General features: G+C 50.5%; 2 protein-coding genes across 4 annotated transcripts in view; both read right to left on the bottom strand.

Moving 5' to 3' along the window:
• SHD (Src homology 2 domain containing transforming protein D) overlaps nucleotides 1–2,307 on the bottom strand; it is a 17,123-nt gene extending 14,816 nt beyond the window's left edge. Inside the window, exons 1-2 of one of the 2 annotated variants that reach the window (XM_074939176.1) lie at nucleotides 695–2,307; nucleotides 20–596 (exon numbers count right to left, since the gene is read on the bottom strand). In XM_074939176.1, the coding sequence (XP_074795277.1) occupies nucleotides 20–352 (333 nt within the window). In that variant the 5' untranslated portion in view covers nucleotides 353–596; nucleotides 695–2,307. Of the gene's footprint in view, nucleotides 1–19 lie in introns of both variants that reach the window. The other variant, XM_074939177.1, reaches the window with a different exon arrangement.
• YJU2 (YJU2 splicing factor homolog) overlaps nucleotides 1–20,010 on the bottom strand; it is a 26,430-nt gene extending 6,420 nt beyond the window's left edge. Inside the window, exons 1-8 of one of the 2 annotated variants that reach the window (XM_074939178.1) lie at nucleotides 19,900–20,010; nucleotides 19,201–19,301; nucleotides 17,929–18,073; nucleotides 17,323–17,457; nucleotides 16,734–16,915; nucleotides 14,943–15,063; nucleotides 13,520–13,685; nucleotides 10,921–11,979 (exon numbers count right to left, since the gene is read on the bottom strand). In XM_074939178.1, coding sequence (XP_074795279.1) covers nucleotides 11,861–11,979; nucleotides 13,520–13,685; nucleotides 14,943–15,063; nucleotides 16,734–16,915; nucleotides 17,323–17,457; nucleotides 17,929–18,073; nucleotides 19,201–19,301; nucleotides 19,900–19,923 — 993 coding nt within the window. In that variant the 5' untranslated portion in view covers nucleotides 19,924–20,010 and the 3' untranslated portion in view covers nucleotides 10,921–11,860. Of the gene's footprint in view, nucleotides 1–10,920; nucleotides 11,980–13,519; nucleotides 13,686–14,942; nucleotides 15,064–16,733; nucleotides 16,916–17,322; nucleotides 17,458–17,928; nucleotides 18,074–19,200; nucleotides 19,302–19,899 lie in introns of those variants that run through there. The other variant, XM_074939179.1, reaches the window with a different exon arrangement.

The raw sequence follows: 20,010 nt of genomic DNA, 5'->3' as shown, positions 1-20,010 counted from the left end.
CCTTGCTCCCAGCACCTACCTGCTCTTGCCTGCCTTTGAGCTCCTCAGCTGCCGTTTCCAACAGAGCTTTGCTCCTGTTCAGGTCGGTGGACTCCACTTTGATAAGCCTGTGTTTTGGGGAGGTGTATTTCCCTTCCGCACAGCCACCAGCAGCTGCCATATTTGGGGAGCCCGAGCCCCCGGGATCTGGCTCCAGTTTATTGTCGCTGTCTTCATAGGGATCCTCAAAGTCCAGGCTCTTCTGCGCTCTGTAAGCCTTTAAGATCTCACTCTCTGTGTAGTCGGGCTTGGGGGGCTGTGGAGGAGACCTCCTGCTCCCAAAACTCAAGTAATCTTTCAGCCACTTGGCCATTTGTTCCAGCCTGACAACAAAACCCCGACCTCTCTGGGCAGAACAAGTGGGTTTGGAAGAATTCTCAAGCTGCCATCAGATAAGCCTTAGCGGCTCCCCATGATTTATAATCCAAATTGGGTGTCATTCATCTTCCTTTCAGGAGACCCTGAGCATCGAGAGGTCTCCAATGTTTATGTCTCAGACTGATGTCTTATCCCAGAGCGAGCTGCTCCAGGAGTTGGAAATGAAATTTCCTCTCTCCCTTTAATAGAAGAGGGTTTCAAAGGTGTTTAACACAAAATGAAAAGCAACACACTCCTGTCTGGAGATCCTATAGACCTTATGAAATAAAATACTTACATCAAACCAGATCTCTGTGTGGGGGATGGATCACGGAAGGTTTTCACATTCTATTACCAGTTCAAATGCAATGGACAATTGAGGGGAGAAAAAGTCTTTTTTTTTTTAAAAAAATTCATCTCCCCTGCACTAAGCTTCAAAAAATAGACACACACAGCCAAAAACCTGTCTCGAATGAAAGCTCCAGAGTGCCTTTCCAAGAGATCGGTTTTAATCCCTAAAACGGATTTGCGATACCGAGCATTTACAAAGCATTAGCGCTTTTAAAGGAGAAAGAAAGAGAGAGAAAAGAAATTTACCAGTTCATTATGGAATGATCAGATCTAAGCAACAATAGAGCATCCCGCAAAGACAATTTTCTATGGTCTGGAAAGAAACATTTAAAAAACAAAAAACAAAAACAACCCTAGACAATGAACACCTCACCCGTTCAAACACTAGCCAGGCACATTAATGTCCATTTTAAAACTGCCTTTACAAAGTTCCTCTTAAATACATAAATATATAACCAGAGGTTCTTGTAAGTCTTTGTCTATCCAGTTAGAATCCTTTAAGAGATCCAGGGAACGAAATCACATCCCAGCTACCGTTTCTTGTCAGATACGAAGCTGTGTATATATTTATTTCCCATCCCCACCAGAAACTTCCTTGGTTTACAGTTAAGGTTGCTGAAGTGTCAAACCCTCACCCACGCAATTCCTGGACAAACAAGACAATCTCCAGTACACATTGGCACACATCCATCATTCGGTTTCTATTTCTGGTGGGGGGGAAAGAGAGTGATTTATTCCAAAGCCCAAATAAGCAGGGATCTTACCCCCAAAAAAAGAAAAAAAAAATCAAACCTCCTCCCTCTTAAGAGACATTCACAAAAGCAGGACTGGAAAACTTTAGCAAAAGTCTAGCTTGGAAGAGTCCAGTTATAGCTTTCTTCTCCTTTGTTAGATTTTGAGAGGGTTGTTATGATGCTTTCCCTGAGAGCTCGTCTCCTTTACAGGATCCAGGAAAGTAACCGCAAACACAACACAGCCCGAACAACCGCAACCGTGATCTCCAGACACCACCAGTAGCTTTTTGCAAGGCAACTGCACAAAGAAAAGGGGGCTGGGGTGGGAAGAGACTTTTCAGCCTTTTGCATCCATCAGTTTCTTGTTTTCAGGGACCTGCGGGCTACTTTTGGGAGGAAGGATGGCAGGAGCTGCAGCTTCAGGAAGCCGGTCATAGTTTTGATGCGGTTGTTGGGGATGATTTGGGGAAAGGCGGGAGATAAAAAAAAAAAAAATCGGTGGCTGGAAGGTCTGGAAGCCTCTTTGCAATCGTTGCTCCTGATACGTCAAAGGGTTTTTCGCCTCCTCCTCCTGGCCCTAGGGTTTTTGCAGGCACAGCTCCCTCTAGTTTGCAAAGGTTACAGAGACCTTCAGCAAGAAGCAAGGCACCAGCTGGAGGGACAGATACCTAGCACCCCCCCTTCCTGGCTCCCAAAGAAGTGTCATTCCCCTGCAACAGGAAAAGGGAGGAAGGAGAGAAAATGCCCTTTCTCCAGATCCCTGCTCTTTATGGAGCATCCCCTAGGGAAGCATCAATAGATTCAATTCCCCCCAGAGGACAGAGCCTAGTGAAACTGACCAGGGGAAAGGGAGGGAGGGATAAAAGAAGCTGAAATTGAGCAGGCAAAAAGAAAGTTGCATGTATGCATGGAGGGGACGTTTAAATCTCTTCCTTTTTTAGCCTTCTCCATCCCATCTTCCCTGGTTGTCCCTGGCTAGACATGCCGGCTGCTCCTTGGCGCCCAGCCCAACCTGAGGTGTGAAATTGCCAACTGGCTCTCCTTGCTAGAGAGAAGGTGGCTGTAAATAAAGAACAGGGAGATCGGGGAGAGAGGGAAAGTGGAGGGAGGGGGGAATTAAAGGCGAGGGCAGCTGGAGGTGGAGAGAGAGAAACTGAGCCGATAGGAATTAAGGAAAAACAAACACAACAATGACGCTGGATGTATGGATTAGAAGGAGATGCGATCAGGTCTGTTAAAGTGGCAGCTGGTTGCTCCCTGGTGGGTTGGGAGGGGACGAGCATCTGCAGCTTTGACAGGCCAGGGTTATTTTGGGTGGGGAGATGAAATACTGTGAAAGCCAAATTTCACCTGGGGGGCGGGGGGCACCTTAAATTTTCTTACTGGATGTGTATCAGCACTGGTGGCAGCAGCAGGGGGAAATCGAGGCTGGGTGGTCGAGCACTGGCCCGGCTGGGGAGCCAGGAGCGCTGGGTTCTAATCCTACCTCTGCCACTGACCTACCGCGTGCTCTTGGGTAAATCGTTTCCCCTTCTGCTGACTATTTAGACTGTGGGGTCTCTTGAGCAGGGACTGTCTCTATGTCTCTGTACAGCCCTGAGTACAATGAGGCCATGATCTCAGGGCAGGCCTACGCTGCAATGGAAGGTGTGCCACGTAGGCATACCCAAATTAGCTTTAATCTAGTTAGCAAGGCTACGAATAGCGGTGAAGACATGGTGGCACAGGTGTCAGCCTGGGCTAGCAATGCAAACACGTACATAGCCCAGAGCGCGGCGGGGGGTTTGAACGGCTGATGCTGAAGAAGTCCATGCCACCACGTCCTCACTGCTATTTGCCGCCACGCCAGCTAGATGAAAGCTAATGTAGGTTTGCCTACCCAAGCTCAATCCTCTCCCCGCAATTGCAGTTCAGTTGGAGTGCAGAGATACCCTCAGCTGGGACTTCTGGGTGCTACTGTAATAAAAATACATTCATAAGAACTTATATAGCTTTAAAAATATCCTTGGGGCTACATGGATGTGTGTGTGTCTGAATGCTGCAAGCCCTGGAAAACTGGGCTCACAGGTGTGGTGTATGGAAAACTATTAACGTTGTAAAGCTATCAATTTAAATGCTCAGGGGTTTCCTGGTCCTGCAGGCAGGAGCCTCTGTAGGGAAGCGTGACCACAGCAGTCAGTTTGCAGCCAGGGAGCCTAGAGTAACAAGGTGGGGTGAGTTGTACCTCTGGGAGCAGCCTGCTTTGTCTCCCTCTGCTTTTATCATTCTGAATTCTACAAAACAAAGCAGTGCTAGGTTGCAACCTTCCAGCAAGACTATTTTATGTTTTCATCTCACTTCTCTATTTCTATGTTACAAAACATAACAACAGGGAAGAGAAACAGGCTCTTACTTCGAGCTGATTAGAAAACATTGACGAAAGTTGGACGAGTGGACATTTGAAACACGACCTCATTTCTCAGTTTCTCATTGTTCCTAATTAAGGCTCAGGCCTGCATGTTCTTCCATGCGGGACTGATACCAGTGGGTTTCGACGGACATAGATCTACTTGCAGGACTGGGGGGGGGGGGGCCCTTACCTGGTGTCCTTTGAGGTTAAGAGGGCAAGCGCATGAGGGCTCTGAAGAGCTACTAGCACTCAATTTGCTGCATGGCAGCTAGGCATGGTTCCTGCCGCCATGGTCCTGAAGTACCTGCTCAAGGCAAGGTGGCTCTGTATGGAAACAAGAGTCCATCTACGCAGAGCAGGAGCAGGGCCCTATAGCTAGATCCTCAAAATTATTTAGGTGCCTAACTCCTAGTGCTTGTTAGTGCTCTGCAGTTGCATTGTTTCTTTATGATGGATAAAGACCTACCACTCTACATTCAAATCTTGTATACTGTTTTTTATGGAGGTCTCTATGGACAACTGGAAAACTAGTAGGATTACACCACCACATGGCAACCAAAGAAGTGAAACTTGAGCCACCGTGGGAGGGTTTTTTTAGTCAGACTGTTCAAAGCTCTGGGTCTGTTTGTTTTTGTTCTCCTTGATTTAACTCAAAGGTCAGACAAACGCTCAGGAGAAAAGCTGTCTTTAAAGATTCCTCCCCACTTCAGTTAAGGGCTGAGACCCCTCCCTTCCCAGTTCTCTTGTCTTTCAAGGAGACACCCAGCAGAAAAACAGGGAAGCCCGGATTTAATCTTTCTGATTTTTCTAAGGTTAAAAACCCCCTCACTTTTTCTTTTTTGGAGAAGGAAATGAAATCTTTCAAGTCGTCTTCGTTCACCATCGAGCAGCCAAAAAGGGCACAGTTTCATTGTTTTCCCTTTAAAGCAGAGAGACATCCTTTCAACCTGAGCCCTGAACTCTGCCGCTGCTTCCCTTTGAATGCTCTGCCTTTGGTACATTGTAGTCCTGACCTCAATGTAGCTTTTTGTACTTAGTATTCATAAAACCGGTACCGTTCTTTGCCACCTCCTGGGACCCTAATCTATTCCTCTGTTTCAGAACAAAGAACCCCTCCCCTGCCCCTGCTCCCCAATCAGCAATTGAGAAGTAGCCTAAATGTGTTTCTAGGGGGAATAAGCGTAAGAGCCAGCTAATTGTCCTGTTTAATGTGCTTGGCTGAAAAATATTCTGTCTAGCAGAACAGTTGTTGACAGATCTCATCAAATATAAATACCAGAGCCCTATATAAATATCCAGCATCTGAAGTATTAACGTTGGAAGGGGCTGCTAATTATAATTCATTTGCCAGGAATGTTAATTGTTCTAGTAACAGAAGAATCAAGAGGAAAATCTGATTTAGACTTGTTCCTTTGTTTCCTTTAAATGCAGGGGGTTAATAATTCTTCCGTCTCATTCCCCCAAGCGCGCACACGCACCCAAAATAATCTGGGTGTGTTAAATCCATGCTGAAATAGGTCCCTGTTTGCTGTTTTTAAATGAGGGTTCATTAGTGAAATCCTGCTCATTAATTAGGGCTGGGTGCCTTGAACTGGGAATACAGGGCCTGATCCCACATCTGGGCAAGTCAGTAGACAGACAGCCATTGAGTTCAGGGAGCTTCGGATCAGGCCCGTAGGTCAGCCAACCACTGCAAACCCCCCGATAGTGCAGGCAAGCTAAGCTGCTATTGACACAGCTGGGGCTCACCCCTGCTTGGCACCAGGATGTGCCAGAAGCTTCAGCAGGGGCTTGCCCTGTGAGTAACTGCCCAGGGTTCCAGGGGGGCTGGTGGAGCCTGCATTGGAGTGAGTGTGAACCTGGCTTCACTGCTCCGACACCTGAGCTAGCTTGGGTATGTCAACACAAGCTGCAATCACACTCCATGACTGCAGTGCAGACCTACCCGAAAGCAGCTGGGGTGCTGAAGCGCTCGGCTTTGAAGCTTGGAATCTGGCAAAAATGGGACCAGGGCCTGGAAATCCAGCTCCACACGCCACCCACGCTGGACCTTGTAAGCAGGGCCCAAGCGGCGAAAAATCAGCTGGTGGCTCAGCCCACATCTGCCCTGGTACTCTTCGCAAAGAAAGAGAAGTGAACTCCCTGAGGGGTGAACTGATTGAGTCTGGCATATGCTGCCCCTCGGCTGGGACACCGGGCAAAGAGCCGGGCCTGGAACTGACTGCTCCACAACGGTGAATTCTCCCCCCGCCTTTATCACCTGAAACACCCCAATAGAACCCCATCACTGCCGTGCGGAGGAAAATGGAGACGGTGGAATGGTCTCCCCAAGGATACAGTGGATGCCGCATCGATTGAGTCATTCTAAACCGGACAAAGCGCTGGAGAGCACACTCAAGGGAACAACCCGGCTGCAGCGAGGGATGGATCAGACGCAGCCTAACGAGGATCTTTCATCTTTCTCCAAATGCTAGAATGCTGTGAAAATGCTCCCACAAGGGGGGGGGGGGGAAGAGTGGGACAGTTCCCCCATCTGCCCCCCAAACAGACCCAACTGTCCCCCTGCAAACCGCGCCCTCCCCCGAAAAGCATCATCAGTACTTGCAATTCCTATTTGCTTCCCCCAGCGCCGCTGGAGGACAGCAACAGAGGAGATCAATTGCTGCTGTGGGTAATGAAAGGAGATGAAGAAGCAAACAGCTCTGACACCTCCAATTTATTACCCCAGGTCCAGCCATTTTTAACAGGGAGTAATGTGATTGTGCTGGCAAAATCAAAAGCCTCCATACGGGTTTATTACACAGCGCACTAAGCCAGTGGGAGCTGCTAACCTGGTGGAGGCGGAGCGGGACTGGGGAGGTAATAGGATGGAGCAAGGTTCATTACTGCTGTGCCTGGGGGAAGAGTGCCTGGGGGGGGGGGGGGCGGAGGGGGGGTAAAGAGAGGTGCCACCACCATGTACACAGGATCAGCTCAGCCTGAGACTCGTCGTGAGCAATTGGCGGAGACGGAGAATGCAGTGGGAACGCTGGCCCTGCTGCACGCCCGCCTCCCATAGCAATGAACGGCAGCTCTGCAGGCGGAGAAGCGGGCTGGGGCGGGGGGGAGTTGTGACCCTGCTTTTCAGAGCCAGGCAGCGAGAATACTCCGAGCTGCTCACTTGCACGTCGTGCATGCGGACAGTAGCCACTGGGGCCGGGCTTGTATCTCTATAAAGCTATCCCTAGGCAGGGCAAGTGCCACCTTTCACTGCATAGATCTGAAGGCCAGAAGAGACCATCATGAGCGTGTAGGGTGAGTCCCTGCCTAACGCGCAGGCACCAAGAGCCATGGGCCAAAAAGACCTTCAGGAACCCGGTTAAAGGGCCACCCCCCCCATTACTAGCCAGAACCCTGAGACGACAGGAGCTGGACCGATCCTGCATTGGCCAAGGGCTGAACTAAATCCTTTAACCGCTCCTTGCCCTGCCGTTGTGTAAATCCAGTCTGCCCAGAACCACCCCCCACTCCCATGAGCGCGTGATGGGGAGGCATCGGGTGACCGACATTACGACTCGGCAGGATCAAGCCCTGAATTGCAGTGCAGACTACGGGGGTGTGAATTGAAGGGCACTCAAATGTCCTGCACCCGCTCAAAGCGCCCCGCATAGACCCTGCTGGCACGAACTAACAGGTACCTACTGCCTGTTGACGTAGCGCTGTTTGAAACAGGCCTGCGTCAACGTGAGCGAGGTACCTGTTAGTTCGCGCCAGCAGGGGCAGTTCGAGCACTCTACACTTCATACCCCTGTAGCTCGCCCTGCAGCATGGTGCAGAAAAGCCCAAAGGTCCAGATCCTCAAAGATATTTAAGGCTCCGACATTCCATTGATTTCAGTCCCTCTGAGGATGGCCATAAATAACTTGCACTGGGTCTCCCATTCGTTACAATAAACACTTGTTACAGTCGCTTAATGCTGTTTCTCTGACATTTCCAGCCTCTTAATAACAGGTTGCCTTTCCCTAGCTCCTTCCATCCAACATTCTCAACCTGCTCTATGAACACGCATTAACCAAGTGTCACAAGCACTCTGCCTGGCAGGTCAGAGTAGCCTTTAACAGACAGGGAAACTGAGGCAGAAGGAGGGCAAGCAGCTTGCCTATGGCCAGTGGCAGAGCCAGGGATAGAACCCACTGCTCCCAGGCCCGTACCTTACCACAAACCATACTCCCAGCCATCTTCGTCACTGTCTCCCTCTTGTCAAACGGATGGGAGACTCTTCCAACAGTGCTACGCAGCTGGGAGACCCCGCGGAAACGCAAGCCTGACGAAAGCCAGCTCCGATAAGGTTTGACAAGCGCTGCCTGAAGAGGATGATAACGATCAAGGAGGACAGATGGTGAAGAATGGAACGATTGGGGAGGCAATGAGGCAGAGATGGATCATACCCCGCACCAGGCAGTGGAATGGAAAGCCCCTAGGAGCACGTGATCAGATGGGGGAAGGGCGGGAGGGTCGTAAGTGGCCATGGCAGAGCAGATGACCCCATGGAGCAAGGAGTGGTGAAGGCATGTGGGAAAGATTCACCGAAGGCAAAGATCCATAGCAGACAGGAAGGCTCATTGGAGGGGAGGGCGCCGAGGTGCCCCATTGAAAACAGCGCTAGCAGACTCTTCTGTTTACCTGGAATGAAGTGAAGTCTCTCGACTCCAGGCAGACCCATCTCTCTCTAGTGCACGGCAGCAAGATGGATGGGCTTGCAGAGAAGGCATCGCCGTGGGACTCTGGAGAACTGGGTTCAAGCCCCACTTTTGCTGCAGACTGCCTGGGCGACCTCAGGAAGAAAGTTGTGTGAGCCCTGAGCTACCCGCCCACCTGCGAAAGAGGCAATAGCAGCGTTCTCCCCCACTCTCTGGGGCAGGGACAGCCCTGCTGTAGGGGTACATACAGCACCAGGCAAAATGGGACCCTGATCTCGCTTGGGGCCTCTAGGTGCTATTGTGATACAAATAACGGTGAGTTGCAGGGGCTAGCAGTGGGATTTGGGGAGGGAGGGGAGGAGCCTGGCACATGGGAAATGAGAAGTTACCCCAATCTTTTCAAAGTGTCACCCGACAGCTGTTGCCATGTGCGCTCAATGCCACGGCCCAGTTCTAATCGGCCGCCGAGAGGGAGCCCGATCACAGAAATGCTGGTAATGTGACGACAAAAGCAAGCCGTCCCTGCCAAAGGCCAGGGTGCTCCTCCAGCAGCGGCAATGCGGTACGTGCCTCTTGCAAGGGAGAGCACGGAGTCCTCCCCGTTGTCATCACAAAGGAAAAGAGACAGAGGCCCAAGAGAAATGGGATTCCAATGAGACAGAGTAATTCCATTGATCGCCGTGGGTAAACCAGAGCCGCAGGGCTGCTACACGCATGGTGCCAGCAGGTCTGGCGGACACAGACTGGTACTGCTACACCAGCAAGGCTCCCCCGGGGGCATTTGCTCACCCTTTTTAGATTAATCTAATTACGAGAGTTCTGAAGCCCATTAATGTCTCTCAGCGGAGTCAGCGTCTCCTGGCTGCCGGCTCCTTTCTGGGGCCTGGCGGGGTGCATCCCCAATCGCAGAGACAGGCAGCGCAGCGGGAGCAGCCTGGCCAGTGCCTTTCCCAAGGAGCGCTCTGTTTTTAAGGAGGCCAGCCCCCTCTCCCAGAAAGGCGGCGGGGGAGAGCGAGACCAAGCAGCAGCACCAGACAGCACCGCACTGGATTCCTCTCCCTGCAGCTGTTGCTTTAACCTTTGTAAGCCTGGCAAGAGTTCAGAGCACTGCACAGCTCACCCTTCCTTAAGCCTGCCAGTGCTCAGACTAGGCTCTGCTGTGACTGTCCCCCTGAGCAGGGCTTCCAGCCTTTGCAAGGGCAGTAGTCTCTGGCTCGTCCCACCCCTAAATCAAAGCCTCTGGCAGGCGCTCACACTTGCATCCTCCTCGTGCTCTTTGGAGGAGTCGCTGGTTCCAGTGAAGCTACAGCTGAGCAGCTTCACCCCCCCCTCCACAGGGACAGAGGGGGACACTCAAGGCTGCCTTTGCCCCTTGTCGTCACTCTCCACTGGCTGCTCCTGAGCATTGGGGTAAAAAGCTGATGGAGCCGGGACTGCCCTGATGGGTGTGGGGGTCCAGGCCGTAGTTAGGAATGATGAGAGACGAAGAGGTTATTGCCCGAGTATCAGCCAGTTGTTTGACCTCGTCTTGTCTGACTCACCCAGTTAAAAGGCCACAGGGAGACAGAAACCCTCCACTGATACTCAAAGCAAGAAAAACAGCATGTCGCAGAAACTGGAGAACCCAGGGAAAGTACATTACACACAGCTAGGGAAGGACTGGGGGGGGACAGAGAGACCATAGGGAGGTTTGGGGATTTTTTTCTGACTCTGCTGAGAGACCTTAAGGGGCTTCAGGACTCGGGGGGGGGGGGGGGGGGAGGAGAGGAGGGGAGTGGTTCACCTTCCTCTGCAGCATCAGGCATGGGTCACTTGCAGGTTTAAATTAGTATAAATGGTGGATTCGCTGTAACTTGAAGTCTTTACATCATGATTTGAGGACTTCAGTAACTCAGTCAGACGTTAGGGGTCTATTACAGGAGGGGGAAGGGGGGAGGTTCTGCGGCCTGCAATGTGCAGATCAGACTAGATGACCAGGATGGTCCCTTATGACCTTAAAGTCTATGAGCTAAGGACAAAACAATAGCATGAAGCGAGCACCCGGTTGCTGAACTCAGCTGCATGCCCTGTGTATTCTGTGGGCACAGGTTTGATCCAGGACTTTAAATATGCTCCATCCCCAACTCCAGCGATCCTATGGATTAATTAATCCATGCACAACACATTCCTGTCGGCCTCTTGGGCAGGTGGTTTACTGACTCCCTGCTTCTCAACTAAAAGGGTCACACACTGAGCCAGCAAGAGAACCCAGGAGTCCTGACTCCCAATCTCCTACCCTCACCACTAGGCAACACCATCTGAAGACGGTTTTACAAAGAATGACAGGGGAAGGGAGAGATGCTCTTCAGAATCCTTTATTACATCTGAAGTTAAACAACTGTGTTAAAAATGGCACGATCCTCATGGGGAGTAATAGGCACTAACATCGCCTCTACCTTGTATCGGGACGCACAGGCTAAATGCAGCAATGTCGGGGAGGACACAAGAGAAGAGCAAAACAAGTTACACATTAAACCGGAGCCCCATGCCAAGAATTCAGACATGGTAAGAGTTAACAGAGGGGCCTGGAGACAGATTGGGCTTTACAGGAATTCCAGGAGACTGGAGTGGTGAGGGAGATGCTGGTATATAGAACCACACACTTCATTACCCTCCACTTAGCTGCTGATGACAAGGCTTTCGATAAACACGGCATGATGGATTCCAGCCACAGTAGGTGACCTGCTGCTCTCAACTCCTTCCGACATTCTTTGGGGCTTTGCTCCCGCTATCAGACTAGGCAGCCACTTTCTACTCCCCAATCTCCCCAAACACATGGTCAGGAAGATGTGGGAAACAAGCCTGAAAAGAGGAAGCTTGTCTCATCTAATAGAGATTCTTCCCCTGGGCAGCTTTGGTTTGCTGGTGCCACCATCACTCATGACAGGCTGACAGGAGCCCGGATTGACGGATGTTTAATAGGAAGAGATGCCTGGAGGCAATCTGGTTGCATTGGAAGTGGTACTCCTGTATCCCAGTTTGAAGGAATGCTGCAACATGACGGTATATTCGGGGTTTCCAGGAAGGAAGAGCAGCTCTGATTACACATAGCTGGCCATGTGTGCAGACTGCCCGGGAATCCCACTGGGATTGTCTATGCACAAGGATGCCAGCTCTCTGGCAGGATTTGGTTGTTAGGACAGCAGCTGCCTGGTGGTGGGGTGAAAAGAGGAAACTCTGCCCTCCCTGCATCCCATTGCCAACCCCTGGCCTCGCTCTACCCCAACTGGGTAAGGCAGCGGAGTGAGAGCTCTCAGCAGAGACCCACAGACTCAGTCACTGGTACTGTCTTCGCTGTCAGAATACGCCCCCAACAGGCTGAGGGAAGAGCCCTGGGCTGCTGATGGGGGCTGGGTCACAGCAGGTAACGAGGAGCTCCAACTTCCAGCATCTAGAAACCAAACAGAGCAGGTTCAATCATTCACACCCCACACCCACTGCTGGAGAACAGAGAGCTGCACCTTACGGACGCCCGATGAAATCAGGAGTTGAAGCACTCCTGCTGCTGCATGGATGGGCTTCTACCACCCCGACGGGCGGGCCCAGGCACTGCCATGTTCTGGGCACCCACTGCAACACCAGGCATTAGGACCTGGAGTAAAACAGTTTCCTCAGCACCCTGTCTGAGTCTCAAAGAGGATTAAAAGGTTTGATGTTGCTGGTAGAAGAGACAGTCGCATTTCTACGGAAGCTCTCCTCCTGCCCCCTTGTGGTGACATAAGAGAATGGAAACGTCGGAGATACTTAAGCATACGCGAATTCCACCTAACTAGAAGAGGGTGAGGTGAGTCAAACCTCAGTCTAACACAGATACTTTCTGTGAGGTGGCCTCCTGTGTGTGAAACTGTCTTTGCTGTACAAGCTCTCAGGCTGGAAAGGTGGGGCGGAGGGACTGGTGTGTGGATGATATAGGGAAAACATCATTCAGCTGGGCCATTCATGGAACACCAGGTTTGGATCAGCAGCCAATGTAATCTTACAAAGCACCTGTCATTCAAAAAGATTAAACTACCCAGAGGGCTGGGATCATTTCGCCCGCCATCACAATGCAGCCACCTCTGCGATGGAACACAGCCGCTGTTCAACAGAACAAAGCAATCCCGTGCAACAGTTTAGGACAGGAAGGAAAGAATACTGTGTGCAACTGAAAGTGTAGGGGAGTTTGGGGAAGGCAGAACAGCATGTCCCAAATATCACAGCATACAATATAAACTCCCTGGACAGTAAAATGAAGACAGAAGATGGCTTCTGATCAGCTGCAAGCTGTTTATGTTACTGTAGCAGACAGCTGTGTCAACAGCCCCAACCTCCTTGTGGAAAGTACGTTTTGGAATGGCACAGTAAATTCAAATCCCATGCCTGGTCTCGCATTACCGTCTGTATTACTGCAGTGCACAGGAAACCCAAGTTATGGGCCAGGACGCCTTTGGGTTAGACGCTGTACAGACACAGAACAAACAGAGGAGCTCAATAATTTTATGAGCAATAATATCAAAATATTTATCATAGTACTTCTACAGACTGGCACCATCACTGTATCTGAGCACCAAAATGTCAATACAGAAGTTCAGACACTGGCAATCAGCTCTCATGCTTCAGGACACAAGCTCTTTGCCAGAGTGGTCAGGAAGGAATTTTACTTCCCCATAACAATGCACTATATGGGAGGCAGGAGAGAGGAGATGGCTTCCTCTCTTAAACACTGGGCATTGGCCCCTACTGGAAATCCCAACACCAGACTTGATGCTATTCTGACAAAATTCTATTGGGTCGTGAATCACTAAACTGCAACATATAATCGAAGACAACACAGACACATATGATTAAGCTGCTTGATGTCCCCAACCTGTTAGAACCCACCTTGGTGGCCTGGAGTTAAGTGGCTAATCAGGTCCTGCATCGCCATGTAGGTGAGACAGAACCCAAGTTACCTGAGCTTTGTAGTGTAGTTTGCTTCCCCACACCATTAGTGGTGGTGGAGCCCGGGGTCTGTTTCTTCACAGTGACCAGGCCGGCCAGCTGGGACTTGCTGTTCAGTTTGCCCACACTCCTCTCCCAGCTTTCAGTCTTTAACTTCTTGCTCTGGGGCTCCATGTCCTACAGAAGGGAGCACAAATATTAACACTCTCGGTCCTTGGAGCCGCTGGGGGGGGGAGACTATGCAAAATGCCACATCATCATCATCCAAATCAAGGGTGGTTTGAGCTGCATACACAGAGGTATCATGTCACAGAGCAGCAAGGAGAAAGCCCCTCGCTGGATATCTACAGGGTGTGAAGAAAAGGTGTGGCTAGGATGGGACAGAGCATTGTTAGGTGCAGAGGAACGAAATCAGCACAGGAAGATTCAGGCTGAATACCAGGGAAAGCTTGCTGTCCCAGAGATCAAGAAGGGTGTGGAAGAGCCTCCCCAGGGGCTGATGCCCCGTTGCTTGGGGCATCCACAGCAAGGCTGGAAGAGACACTGGTCAGCGGGCACAGTTGTCCATTGGCAGAGGGGTGATCCAGATGTGTGCAACAGGACTTTCCAGTATCCAGCTTCTCTGATCTCACATGCTGGCTGCTGGACCAACCACTGGGTTTAACACACTTGTGACGAGATGGCTCAGAAGGATTAGCACTGGGACAGGGAACATCTCACAGTTCAACTCCAGCCTGGCTTGGGAGTCACTTGAAAGCTTTCACCCGCCTGCACTGTTTGACGGTCTCAGTGGACAGGGATTGACATAAGAGAGAGACCGCTGCCATTGGCACTAACTGGCCTGTATGCTGGATCCTCTGTGGAGATTATACCAAGGACTGAACTCCCTCCGCCTCAGAGCGAGCATCAGAACAATAGGCTGTGATCATGCAGGGGAGCGTGCCCTGCTGTGGATAAACACAGGGCTTCATTCTTCAGGGATGTCCAGCTGACATCTTCCACCACTGCTAATCTTGTATTGATGTAACTTACGTTAGTATAACGATTAAACCATTACAATCCTTTTGGGTACAAGCCAAAACCAGGGAGCAAAACCAGCAGCAACGTGCTGACCACCGAACCTTCATCAGGCATGACAGTGGGGGTGGGGGCTCTTAGCGGCAGCTCACCCCACAGAGATGAGCCTCTTTGTTAGCTGATACAGGCTAAAGTCTACTTCGACCAAAACCTCTCACTTCTTCCTTTCAGTCTAATACACAATGAGCCACATTTTCTAAACTGGGCCCGCAAGAGAGGCAATTGTGCCTCAAAGTCTCCAAAACAGGGGACTTCTCATGCAATGTGGTTCGCTGGGTTTTAGTTTGTTCCCTTGTGGAAAAATCTCCCGTCTCAGAGAGACACACTGCTGGAAAAGCCCCTACCCCCAGGATTTACCTCCTGCAAGATGTCAGTAGGTTTCATTTTCAGCACTGATCTTGAGGGCACTTGGACAGCTTCCTCATCAGAGTCAGAGTCTTCCAGGAATCGCCTGCTCTGGGCTTGTTCCAGCATAGCTCTGCAAAGCAAAGGGATCCCCCAGAGAGGTGTAACAGAGTGACTTGATTACAGTCTATCCGTGCCCACATGGGCAACAAATATTTGATAATGGACTCTTCATTCTAGCAGACAAAGGTAGAACACAATCCAATGGCTGGAACTTGAAACTAAAATTCAGACTGGAACTAAGGTGTTAAATGTTTAATTGAGAAAATAATTAATCATTGCAACTATTTACCAAGGGTCATTGGTGGATTCTCCAACACTGGTAACTTTTAAATCAAAACTGGATGATTTTTCTAAAAGATCTGCTCCAAGAACTATTCTGGGGCAGTTCTCTGGCCTGTGTTATGCAGGAGGTCAGACTAGGGCAGGGGTGGGCAAACTACGGCCCATCAGGGCTTTGGATCCGGCCTGTGGGATTACCAGCCCCCCCGCGCACCGCTGCCACCCCAGAGCCACTCAGGTAAGTGGCACTGGGCCAGAGCCTGCACCCCGAACCCCTCCTGCACCCCAGCCCCATGCCCTGAGCCCCCTGCCACATCCCAACCCCCTGGCCCAGCCCTACATTCATGGCTCTGTATGGAATTTCCCCACCCAGATGTGGCCCTCGGGCCAAAAAGTTTGCCCACCCCTGGACTAGGGGTTGGTCTTCACTATGGGGAAACTGCTGCTGCAATTGAAGCAGCAGGGGTCGATTTAGCGGGTCTAGTGAAGACCCACTAAATCAATGGCAGAGCGCTCTCCAGTGGACCCGAGTATTCCAGCTCTTCCAGAAGCGTAAAGGAAGTCAACCAGAGAGCGTTATTCATGTAGCTGAAGTAGCATAACTTAGGTCAACTTACCCCGGTAGTGAAGACAAGCCCTAGATGACCACTGTGGACTTTTGGCCTTGGAGTCTGTGACTCAATAAAAAACATCCACCTTCATAAGCCCTGCGGAGAGCAGTGTTGTCCTGCATACACTGTAGTTCTGATATGTTACAACTGAGCTGGGACAGCCACTCTGCCAGAATTCAACAGCTCCCACATTGCTGCTGAACCCCATCTTCCCTTCCCAGTCTGTTAGCTGTTACAGCTTGGAATCCTTGCAGCACTCCAAGTCCCCTTTTTTAGGTGCAGTTCAGTGCTGCTGAAAGGTCTTTCATTTAGCCCCAGAATAATACCATGGACACAACGATAGGGGTTTTCCCCACACCCTGACACAAAGGTACTTTAGCCCTACACCCTGGAAGAGGTCTCCTCTCAAGGCAAGTTCAGTCTCAGAGGCCAGCTCAGTCTCTGATCTCTTTGCCAAAGATGCCAACTGGGACAGTGATTTTTGGTGTGCAAACACCACCCCGTGGAGGGTCACTTATATTTCCCTTACCTCTTTCAATATTAGGGCCACCGCACCTCATGTATGTCCTTTACCTGTATGTCTAGATAGGTCGGATATCAGTCATCCTATTAGATCTCCTCACATCCCAATCCACACCACAGCCCTACCATGCATAAATCCCACACCCTCAGATCGCAAGTGTTACCCTCTTTTGGATCTCTGGCACTGTCCCTCCCATTAAAATACTACTGTGGGGATGTGGGGGGGCTGTTAAGACCACTGCCCAGCCCACAGGTGGCAGCCTGGAAAGTTTCATATATCCAGGTCTGACCAGAACTCAAACATAAGCAATGCTTCCAGCTGACTCACTTCATCTCCGTCTCATCTTCCTCTAGCTCCCTTCGTTTCCGCTCCTCCTCATAGTCCTTATACTGCTTCAGCATGGATTCAAAGTCCACATTTGCCTGACGCTGGTTCAGCTCCTTCAGCTCTTGCAGGTTCTCCAGAACCTCCATCTCCAGCTTGGAGTCCTTCGTTCGGTTCTCCAAAACCTAGTAGGGAAAGCAGGAAAGCCCTTGAAGTATGGGTAAGCCTCACCGACAACTCATGAACTGTAGCTTCCATTACTAGCATGGCAATTCTTAAGTGCCTGCTGCCATGGTACCTAAGTGACAAAGTTTAGCATGAGTACTAGGCGTGAGATAGCATGAGTATGGGGAGCCTCGTTTTCAGATCTTAACAAGCACAATTAAAGATTGTGGTAAACTCCCTTTACTCATTCCAGGATAAAACAGAACCTACAGAGACCTCAGTTACCATCTCTGCCTAGGCCAGTTCCAAAGTTGCAGAACTGGGGCAGTAGCCTCCTTCAACGCACTGAAACACAAGTGGCTGAGGCCTGCAGATCTCAGTCCAATATTTAGGACTTAAGGGGAAAGGGAAGGATGCATTCAAATACCTTCATGGGATTGTTCAGCTCTTCCTCCTCTCTTTCCTTCTGCACCCTCTTCTCCTCTTCCTCCAACAGCTTCTCAGCTTGGAAGTTCCGAGTGGCGCCATGTTCCATTGTGTAGTCTGTGTTCTCAGGATCCGTCTGAGGAAGACAGGGGCAACATAAGGGAATGATTGTGAACATGCCACATGCACGACAGGCTGCTATTGCTCCAATCATTGTTCATCTATTCAGTGCTGGTAATGAACAGCCAGTATGATTTTCAAAGCAACACATAAAACTACACAAAGCACTTCAACTTTGTTTTATTCACATCACCTGCCAAAAGAATGATTATTTATGCCCTAGAAACACCCATTGTACTCAGACATTTGAGAAGCAATAGTGCCCTACTCACATTGTGGATGAGATACTTTACTGTTTGTTAAAAGGGGGATAGAGATCAAATAGTTTGGATGCAAAATTTGACCTCTGGTTGTCTTAAAATAGTAGCATTTGTTGGGAACCGTCTAGGATTAGAACGGAGATCTCCTGTCACTCACTGCCCGGATCTACACCAGGCTGCCTCCCCAGATATCAAGAGCCCAGCTATAGAAGTCCCAAAATCTTCACCTTGAATGTGATTTCTGCCAGGCAGCGGGTACATTTGATGTAGAAGCGAAAGATGGGAAGCCCCAAGTACACCTCATTCTGAACAGTCTCCTTGCGAGCATTAAACTTCTTGCCTTTATAGATGTACTCACCACATGTCTTGCACCTACACGAAGCAAAGAGAAAGTGCATTAGGTCCACAGTGTAATAAAAAACTAGAGAAAGACAGGAGTCTAACTGACATACATGGGGGCTGAGCCTAGTTTTAATGGGCATTGTAACTTGAGAATCACATTCCCATCTGAACATCTGGTACCTATTGTTATACATAACCTCTAAGATGACCAGAATAGAAAGACATTCGATACATTGCTATTTTTTCCATGTAATCTTTGATCAGTGTCACTTCTGTTGATTGACAGTTGCCTCCCTCTCACATACTGCTCCGTAGTGGGGCGTTCCTGCACACTCTGGACATTTAGGTACTTATATGGCCTTCATCACTGTAGTTTCTGAGGACCTCACCATTAATGGATATTATTATATAATTATTATTAGTGGACAGGTATTGCCCCCCCCCACTAGTTAAAAAACAAAGCCAGGGAATTGAGGCACAGGGTTGATTGGGTAACTTGCCCAAGCTCACACAACAAGTCTGTAGCCAAGCCAGGAATTGAACCAGTCACAGTCCAGTGTTTTATCCACTAGACCATCCTTTCTACCTGGTTTCTGTGAGGTGTTTTACAGCAACAGCAGAAGCTGAATCTAAAGAGGCAGGTTTGTCCATCCCAAGTAAAAGGCCAGGTGGACTTGAGTCTAGTCATGCGATCCTCAGGCCTGCCTGAAAGACCCTTATGAATACAGCAGGGGAACATTTGGTCAGCCCTAGCATTTAAGCAGCCGGCTAAACATGCATACATAGTAGTTTGAGAGTGTCTAGATTAAGTCATTCCAGAGGAGATTCTGCTATTTAGTTTATAGCTATACAAAGTACACCTGCACCCCAAAGGGTTACATCAGTTGTAAATATTGCAGTGCACAGAGTAACTTGCTCAAAAAAAAAAAAAAAAAAAAAGCAGCCAAAACCTCACAAGCATTCCTTATTACCAAAATCCAGTCAGTACATTCAGCAAATAGCTGGATTCCCCCTCCATCCCAGTATACGGCTGGCTCGATGGAAAAACAGTAAGAACCCAGGGGAGGGATATCCTACGAAATCTGCCAAATGCTTGTGACGGAACAGCGTTCCCATAGGTTCTCCAGTACACATGCAGCCAGCACCACCTCTCTCACCTCATGTTGAACGGGGCCATCAACCGCACAACATATTGCCGGTCCTTTGGGAGCTTGAGCTTTGGGATTTTAGATGGATCGAAGTCGGGCGGGTAGTATTTCTATAAAAACAAAGCAGAAAAGGCATCAGTGGGGAAGCTGTGGGGTGAGAGGGTGAAACGGGGGTGGGGGGGGAAGCAGGGTATCACCCATTGCTCCAGCTCTTTGGGATTCACTGAGGATCAGAGCAGAGCCGCAACGTGAGGACTCCCCACACTCACATCAGAGCCGACCCGCACGCAAAGCTTACAAGGCCTCTCAGCAGGACAGATGCCACCTTTCCTCTCCTCCGCTACGACCCCCACCCGTCCCCCACTACCTGTCCCTCTCCTCTCCCCCCCCCACTACCTGTCCCTCTTCCCTCCCCCACTACGGAGCCTCCCCGGTCCCTCTCCCCTCCCCCGCTACAGAGTCCCCCCGTCTCCCTCCCCTCCCCCACTACGGGCCCCCCAGTCCCTCTCCCCCACTACCTGTCCCTCGCCCCTCCCCCGCTACGGAGCCCCCCGCCCCGGTCTCCCTCCCCTCCCCTCTCCTCTCCCGCTACAGAGTCCCCCCGTCTCCCTCTCCTCCCCCCACTACCTGTCCTTCGCCCCTCCCCCGCTACGGGCCCCCCCGGGTCTCCTTCTCCCACCCCCACTGCAGGGCCCGCCCCCGACTCACATTCAAAACCTTCCTCTCCGACATTTTGCCCCCGGCCTGTGCCCAGCCCGGGTCCGCTCCGCGCTAACTCTCCGCCCCGCACAGCTCCCCCAGCACTTCCGGGAACCAGCC

This window comes from Natator depressus, chromosome 25 (assembly GCF_965152275.1).
Source record: "Natator depressus isolate rNatDep1 chromosome 25, rNatDep2.hap1, whole genome shotgun sequence".
Classification (NCBI taxonomy): domain Eukaryota; kingdom Metazoa; phylum Chordata; order Testudines; family Cheloniidae; genus Natator; species Natator depressus.
Note: the sequence above shows the minus strand (reverse complement) of the source record. Positions and strands in the feature narration are given on the sequence as shown.